This window comes from Sinocyclocheilus anshuiensis, unplaced genomic scaffold (assembly GCF_001515605.1).
Source record: "Sinocyclocheilus anshuiensis isolate Anshui unplaced genomic scaffold, SAMN03320099.WGS_v1.1 scaffold306, whole genome shotgun sequence".
In the NCBI taxonomy this organism is placed as follows: domain Eukaryota; kingdom Metazoa; phylum Chordata; class Actinopteri; order Cypriniformes; family Cyprinidae; genus Sinocyclocheilus; species Sinocyclocheilus anshuiensis.
The window spans coordinates 646,732-655,835 of NW_015544175.1; the positions used below are offsets into that span (position 1 = coordinate 646,732).

Below are 9,104 nucleotides of genomic sequence, written 5' to 3' on the forward strand. Positions count from 1 at the left end.
TGTGTGTGTGAGTGTGTGTGTGTGTTTGACATCATTCTACCTCATATTTCAATATACAGCTATGGTAAAATTAAGAGACCACTTGAGGGTTCTCATTTTCTCAGGAATTACGATTTGTGGTTATGTGTTTGAGCAGAACATGATTTTTAATTTGTTCTGTAGACTACTGGTAACATTTCTTCCAAGTTTTAAGTGGGAATGTTCACCTTTAGAACATTTTTTGCATAAAAACTCTTGCTCTTGACGACAATATTTTTATTTGAATTTTTGAAGAAATGTTATAAGACTTAGAATAGAACAAATATTAGCATTTGTCTTCAAACCTACACCTAGTAAATCCAGTAGATCCAGAGAAACTCAAGTGGTTTCTTTTCCATAGCTGTGTATTACTGTGTTGTACTTTTGTACTGTTGATTATCATTCAGATTTTTGTCTGAGGCACTGCCTCTCTTACCAGCTTGGAAAAAAACACCCCTGACACATACCATACTACGGTAGAGATAACCTATTCTTTCTGCAACATTTCTGGAGAGCTGGAAGATTCGAGATACAGTGGTGGGAGGTGAATGTATATGTGTGAGAGAGAGACAGAACTGAGTGGAAAAATAAATCGAAAGAGAGACAGTGTGGGTGGGACAGACAGAGGGGATGGAGGAAGGATGCTACCACAAAATATCTCCTTTCCATCTAGGCCCTGGCATATTCAGACCAAATACACACAGACGCTGCCTTTCCTCTGGTTATAGAAGCTGAATATAAAACAGTCAAGAGTCTGAGCTTTGTCCCAGGTGTGTGTGTGTGTGTGTGTGTGTGTGTGTGTCTGTACAGGCTCTGCTTGGTCTGTTGAGCCACAAACAAACACATACACACTGAGACTGAAAATGCATACACACAAACACGGACTAATGAATGTGTGAAGGAACTCAAAATAACAGTTTCACTAAAAATAAAAACTTATGAAGCCCAGCCATCTCTCACCTAAAAGAGGACTATCATACAGCAAAAACAGTATTTTTAATCACTGTATTTGTAAAACATTCTTAGACTGTCTAAATACATCTGTACATTTTATCTACAAAATCATTCCAAATTTAAAAAAAAAGTGATTTCAACTTTTTTTTTTTGCAATATAAGTATATTTATAGTTTTATCAATTTTATCAGAAAATAATAAGATCAAAGTAAGTGAGCAAATAATTGAATTCACTATTTTTATTTTAACTAGTAGCTAAAATAAATAAAACAAATGGCAGTTTTATAAGTTTTATATGTGACCCTGGACCACAAAACCAGTCATAAGGGTCAATTTTTCGAAATTGAGATTTACACATCATCTGAAAGCTGAGTAAATAAGCTTTCCATTGATGTGTGGTTTGTTAGGATAGGACAATATTTGACAGATATACAACTATTTGAAAATCTGGAATCTGAGGGTGCAAAAAATATTGAGAAAATCGCCTTTAAAGTTGTCCAAATGAAGTTCTTAGCAATGCATATTACTAATCAAAATTTAAGTTTTGATATATTTACAGTAGGAAATTTACAAAATATCTTCATGGAACATGATCTTTACTTAATATCCTAATGATTTTTGGCATAAAAGAAAAATCAATAATTTTGACCCATACTATTTTTGGCTATTGCTACAAATATACCCCAGCGACTTAAGACTGGTTTTGTGGTCCAGGGTCACATATGTGTGTTTTAATGTTTAGCAAAATTACATTTTGGAATTTCCCAAACAGATTTTTGAGGTCGAATGACAAGCAATAATCTTAAATTTAGATATATTATTATTTCACATGATGCTACTAATAGATCATGGTGCTACTAACGCAGAGGTCATGGTTTGATTCCCAGGGAACGCAAATACAGGAAAATAAAGCACATTTTGAATGCACTTTCAAGTCATTTTGGATAAAAGCATCTGCCATCCAAGTGGTCTTAAAATAGAAGTACAAAAAATACCATGTTCATTTCAGAAATAACTTGCTGATGACTGCTGAAAAGTCTGTTTAAAATGACCAACTAATTTCAAGATGTTTATTATTTATTTATTGTAGTTTGCCTTGTTTCGTCGAAATATTTTATCTTTCACATTTTTTTTAGGAATAAACCTCACTAAATATATTTAAAAGTATACAAAATAATCAATATATTCCTTATTTCCTAACATCTATAATGCACAATATGTTGATTAAAATGAAATATACGCAAAGAGAAAAGTGCTCTAAGTGCTTAACCAACCAAAGATCAACATTCAAAACAAGCCAAGATGCACTTAAAATTAATTCAAGAAGAAAAGTCTCCATAAATAGCCAAATATTCTCGTGAACGCAGACCGAACTAATCGTTTTGACTCTAAGGAGCACGATCTACAAGGCAGCTTAGTGTAAGAGATCCCTGTGGTCTTGACTGTGGGCAACACTCTGGGGAGGAAATGGTAATATCAGCTTCCTCTGTAGGATCCCTCCAGGCCCACTCTGGAGGACAAGAGGGTTTGTGGCAGCAAAAGCTCTGGGTTAAGGGATCATCTAAGCCTCTTGAGGCTTCATCCTGGATTATTTCAACTGCCTCTTGGAGCTCCATGGGAATAGGCTCTTAGCATAAGGTTGAGCAGGACCCAGAAAGAGGGAAAAAAACATGAAACACACTTCATTTATGAGAAACTGTAGCTGGATGACAGCTGCTCCGCTCTCGTGCTGACAGTAACACTCCACACCAGGTCGGCCGAATCTGAAAGGGTTCTGAGTCAAGGAGAGAATCAGGAAATCAAGGCTAACAAGATCGTGACACTTTTGGGTCTGAATGTGCCACTTATTGTTTCAGCATTTTATCATAATTTTTTAATTAAAGGCACTGTTCCAGTAAACGCATGTCAGTCATTGTTCACCCTCTGTGGACATACAAGCTAATTACCTCTGCCAATCTCTCTGGCATGGCTGCTAGTGATGAAGTCTGTCAGTCACTGTCAAATCTGCTCAATGAAAGCCGGTAATAAAACACAACAGCCCACTTTATAAACATTGTTGTTTGGACAACATTTCCAATGTCATAGACAGTCTCTCCCCGTCTGAAGAGTCTGAAAAGACTCAAAAAAGTCAAAGGTCACGATTTACTAGAACCCAAATAAAGTGTACTAATACTAATGCTTCACTCTCATTTGTGGCTAAATATGGAAATATATATTGATAAAAGTATGATATTACATATTTATATAAATAAGGTATATAATAATAATAACAATAATAATATACAGCCTAATATACAAGTATGTTATCATGTCATTTTTTGTTTGTTTGTGGATTCTAATTCATAGTTAAGAAAAAAAAAACACTTATAGGGAGGTCAATTACTGTAAAAAAGCAATCATTAACATCATAAATCATTAATAATAAAAAACTGAATCACATAAACATATTTTATGCATCATGTATATTCAAGCATCCTCTATTTTCATAAAAAAGACTCATTGAGTTAATAATAATGACTTCAAAAACGTTCTGTTAATTAAATGGCAAATAGTTGGTGAAGACTATGTAATTTCTCAGCAGGCTCATTGGACGCCTGGCACGTGGTGTGTGAATGTGTGTGTCTGTGTTTGCGCTGTAGAGATATAATTTGATGATAACCTCTACTGGGAACCTGGGAACTGCACACACTCATATTTCCACAGCATGGAGAGACAGAGAGTGAGAAAGAGAAAGGAAGGGAGGCGAGAGCAAGATGCGTATATGCGTATGCAATCAGGGTGGTGGAAAGAGGGAGGGAAGAACAATTAAAATAGATTAAAAGAGTGATCACTAGAGCTCGAACCGTTGGCACAGAGACAAGATGCAAACAGCAATAATCAAGCATCCATAAAAAGACGTGCAATGGAGTCTCATACTCGGAAGGATTATGAACACAGATACATGTCTGATGTTTATATGAGAGTATTATGAGAGAAATGTTAATTATTAATATTATATATTTAAATAATAAATATAAATAGTACATTTTATAATCAATATATTGAAATGACACTTTTTTTTAGCTGCATTTTAAGGTTGCACTGTACTAGAGTGCAGACAGAGCAGCCTTCATCCATCACCTAGAGGAAGCCTGTACAGTCATTCAGTGGCTCATCCCGTCTATCCATCACAGGTACTTTGAAGTGACAGGGATGGAAGATACTGGAAGAAATTGTGTATGTCGATAAGGACATGCCTTGAATCCTCATACAACCTCCGGCCACCTGTAGCCGTCCACTTTGGACCCTCATCATGTAATGAGGAAAACACACACACACAATGGCCATCTGATATGGTGAGGTCAGGGACATCGGTATGGGTCCAAAAAAAAGAAAAGAAAAAAAAGTCAAAGATACAAAATATTAGCAAAAATACTAATAAGAGTGAGGAAAGAGAGAGGGATCAGATGAGTACATCACTGCGTGAATGACAGCACAGATCTGAAAAAATGCCAAAAATTCCCTGACACCACAAACATGTTGACGAGAGGGCAAAGCAGTAGAGAGAGCGTGGAGGGAATGCCAGGAAGAGGAAGACACTGCTGACTCTATGCCCATATGCAATAAAGTCCAATGGGCTGTTCATAGCTATAAAGAAAACACCAATTAAATCTTTTCATAAACAGCAATGAGCAGCCTAAGATGTTGCCATCCATTACTAGACAGTAACCATGCATTTAATGTATTTATTATGGCTCTGTTACAAAACCTAGTGAGCTGCCTACTAAGGCAGCATTTTAAGGCATGATAGACAAAGCTGTTCCACAAGATTATACCACCTTCTATACCACAATTCAAAAGCCTTGGCATACTGGTATCTTTTATAATGCCTAGTAACTTATATTTCACTCACTACTGAAAAGTATTGATAAAAACAGTTCAGGGTAATTAAAAATTTATCTCTTTGTATTTATCTTACCAACATGCTAACCTCAAAATCTATTTAAGTCAATTGTGAAACGAGCCTCATATTTAATTCTGTACGAATGCTATCTTAGAAGGCAGCTTACTAGGTTTTGTGTGGCTATATCAAAGACATTAAGTCAGTCAACAAAAAGTAGGCTAAAGGAGGGACAGAGAAAAAAGCAGGAAGAAAAAGAAAGCTGCCTACAGGGTCAAGTGACGTTTATTCTGCTCTGACGTCAAGAATGTCCAGTCATGCTTTACCCTAAGAGAGACAAGACAACACTCAAACACATGAATATGCACACAGAGAGCTAACACGTTACAGTGAGCTTCAGTGATGCTACCAACTTCGTGTGAAACACAAGCATACTCTCTCTTTCTCACCCATGCTCCTGGGAATGATTCATTTGTCTAATACGCTTTCTAAATAAATAAACTCCAGAGGCACATTTGATTTATTGGGGACCCAAACAATTAAAGTTGCAAGCACTGTGGCTGTCGCTGCAACAAACTGCCTTCACCTTGAGCACGCTTCAGTGCTCATACGCTCTCAAACAAGCCACTCTGCAGATACACTTGACACGCAGTGTGCTCTATTAAAACATCCTATACTCAGCACAACCGTAATCAGCTAACATGCAACTGGGGATGATTCATTTTAATACACTTACTAATGTTTCGCTGCTTTTCCAGAGCTGCCCTGTCTTGGGAAATTTGCATACAGGGCCATTTTTTTTCTCCACAGTCTTGGCTTCCTTCCATGTGATATTTCTGCAGATCTTATGTGTTAAATCAAGCATGATGGCTTACGCTTTACAGTCATGATTTTCACATAACATTTCAACGTTTATGAAAAAGATTCACACTATGTGGCAAAAATTAACTGACTAAGAGACCAACACAACTGTAAATCACACATTCTTTGTGTCTATGCAAAAGACAAACAGACAAAACAAATCACTGACAGACAGAATGATAGATAGAATGACAGACAGATAGAACCATAGAATGATAGATAGAAGGTGACAGAAGACAGATAAAAAAAAGATAGAATGATAGAATTATAGGTATATAGACAGATGGACAAACACATAAATGGACAGACAGATGAAGGACAGAACTACTGTACAGACAGATGGACTGATAGACAGACATACAGACAGACAGTCAACAGAGGGACATACACATAACTAAACAGACAAACGATAAACAGCTATTTTTGTTTATGTGATCATCTCATGAAGAAACATTTAAACAGTACAAAGTATACAGGAGGACTCACAAATGAAAGAAAGTGCTGTGTGCATCATTAAAAGCCTCTCTCCCTGTAGGTGGGTGTGATTGATTCCTAGAGATAGGTCAGAGAGTATTAATGACCCTGTTCTTCAAGTTAAATTTAGATCTAGCGTTCATCACTCACAGAGGATGATGTAGACCCTCTAAAACACACACACACACACACACAAATACAAGAGCTAAGAAACTGCAAAGGCAAGAGAACAGTGAAGAGTGGGACAGGAGAAATGAAAAGTTAGTAGATTCCCTTGTAACCAGAGGTCAAAAGAGAAAATATATAGTGCAAAGTAGAAGCAGGACACATTTTAAACTTTCATAAGGGCATTCCAAAATTTGAAAGTGAAACCTTCTTAGTTGTTTGCCAATGAGTTATATAAGCTGAATCAGTTAATTAAAGTCTCTATCATTTTTTTTAAACAAATCATATTAACTACCATTTGCAAAGATAATGCCTGTTCAAATCTCAAAACTAGGTTATACAGCTTTAGGACTTTGCTATAGTAAATTTAGATCTAGCGTTCATCACTCACAGAGAATGATGTAGACCCTCTAAAACACACACACACACACACAAATACAAGAGCTAAGAAACTGCAAAGGCAAGAGAACAGTGAAGAGTGGGACAGGAGAAATGAAAAGTTAGTAGATTCCCTTGTAACCAGAGGTCAAAAGAGAAAATATATAGTGCAAAGTAGAAGCAGGACACATTTTAAACTTTCATAAGGGCATTCCAAAATTTGAAAGTGAAACCTTCTTAGTTGTTTGCCAATGATATATATAAGCTGAATCCGTTAATTAAAGTGCCTATAAATTTTTTTAACATCATATTAACTACTAATTGCAAAGATTATACCTCAATTTAAACCTCAAAACTAAGTTATGTAGCTTTAAGACTTTGCTATTGGACGCTGATGCAGCTCAAAGTGTTTTATCTCATTCATGTGAGTCTGTAAAATGTCATCTCACTGTATCGCTCATATAAAATGTGCTTTGTGTTTAAGATGACTAGATGAAGACATAATCGATGTGTCTGAAAGAGAGAGAAGCACACTGAGTATTGTGAACGAAACAGGATATTGCTACCCATGGGGAGCAACAAAAGACACTCTAAACATCAAATCAATCAACATTTATACATTCGGTGAGACTGTGAACTGCTTATGATGCTGTGTCTGATACCTTATAAGAAGTCTCAAATTCACACAAGTCATTATGGCTGTTGAATAAATGTTTTGATACAAGGTGTCCTATTAAATCGCATGGCCCCATGAGGGAAGAATAGACCAGTGAATGCAATGCATTAGTCCAGTACACTTCAGGTTTTCCTAGAAAAAAGCAGAAACGAAACACACATAAGCTCATTTGCATTTAATGTAAGGAGGAGTGAAAAGAGGGTTATGTAAGTAGATAATAGTAGATATTGAGATTTGCTAATATTTTACACACCCCAAATGTCATTCACTGTTCAGGATATATGTTATACAGTACACTGAAGCAAATAAAGGAGTCCAATATTTTAAAAGCTACTTTAAAATGATAACACTAGCCCAGGGGTAGGCAAGTTCGGTCCTAGAGAGCCGCAGTGCTGCAGAGTTCAGCTCCAACCCTAATCAAACACACCTGAACAAGCTAATCAATGTCTTCAGGATTACTAAGGCTATAGGCAGGTGAGTTTTGCTCTCTAGGACCGAACTTGCCTACCCCTGCACTAGCCAATGGTCATATATCTCTAGGTTTCTGATTGAAGAATCTCAATTAGGTTGACAGCATCAAACTTTAAAAGATAAATTATTACTATATATATATATATATATATATATATATATAGGTATAGGTATAAAAACTATATGTTGCTAGCTATAATAATGAATCGGTTATATATAAAGTAAATTTTTAAAGCTAAAAATATTTTATAATAAAGCCAAATGTATCTGGGTTTTTGAATGAATTAACATTTCCAACTCTACTCTAGAGATAATAATTTAAGAGAATGTGGATGCTCACAGTTCGCTCAACAGTAAAGCTGCCTACACAAGCAATGTGGCATTAAAGGGGTGGTTGTTTTTTTCTAGGCTTGATTGTGTTTATGGGGTGCAGTCTAACATGTGTTCCTCTAGTGCGAGTCTATGTTTTTTGTTTGTTGTTGTCTCATACTTTTAGATACGCTGTTATTTGTAAATGCTACTGCTTAGTGCTTATGTTATCTTTTAATATACGGTTTTATCCTGATTAAAGCTTCAATACAGTACTGCACGCGCGTGCGTCCATGTTTAACGTTTCTCATAGCTATGTGAAAATAAGTGTATAATTGGAACAGTTCATCGTTGGAGCTGAGCTGAATGAGAGCGAGAGAGAGAGAGAGAGAGAGAGAGATGCACACTAACTAACGTTAAAAAAGTGAAATCGCAATCCACCACCCCTTTAAAAAAAAACAAAAAAAAAACTACTTTTGGAAAAAGTAGCTGGTTACTAGAAAAACTACAGTATTTTAAAAACACTGCCATGCTACTAAAAATGTGTTGCTTCCTTTGGTAAGTTTCTCCACAACACTGGAATGTGCACACAGACAAAACCTCATACTTTTTGGCAGGACGATCTACTCTGACTTCAACAAGGTCATGGTGCAATGCACTGACAATAAAGATGGGTAATATTTAGCTTTTAATTTAACAAATGGAGAGCCAGCTCCCATCGAGAGAATTTACTATGCTTTTTCCCCTGTGTTTCTATCTAAAGCTACAGCAAAATCAACTGCTCTTTCATCTTATCTGTCCAAGGACACCACATAGCACACACACAGTCAAGAATTCCAATACTGGAGTAATTCTCAGGGCATAGTGCCGATAAGCCAGCCATTAAACGGATAGAAAAGAAGGGGGGGGGGGGGGGGA

At 36.4% G+C, this 9,104-nt stretch overlaps 1 protein-coding gene across 1 annotated transcript in view; it reads right to left on the reverse strand.

Moving 5' to 3' along the window:
• Nucleotides 1-9,104, reverse strand: part of LOC107696120 (syntaxin-binding protein 5-like) — a 107,738-nt gene that overhangs the window by 67,366 nt on the left and 31,268 nt on the right. Inside the window, exon 3 of the mRNA XM_016496300.1 lies at nucleotides 2,654-2,735. Coding sequence (XP_016351786.1) covers nucleotides 2,654-2,735 — 82 coding nt within the window. The remainder of the gene's footprint in view (nucleotides 1-2,653; nucleotides 2,736-9,104) is intronic.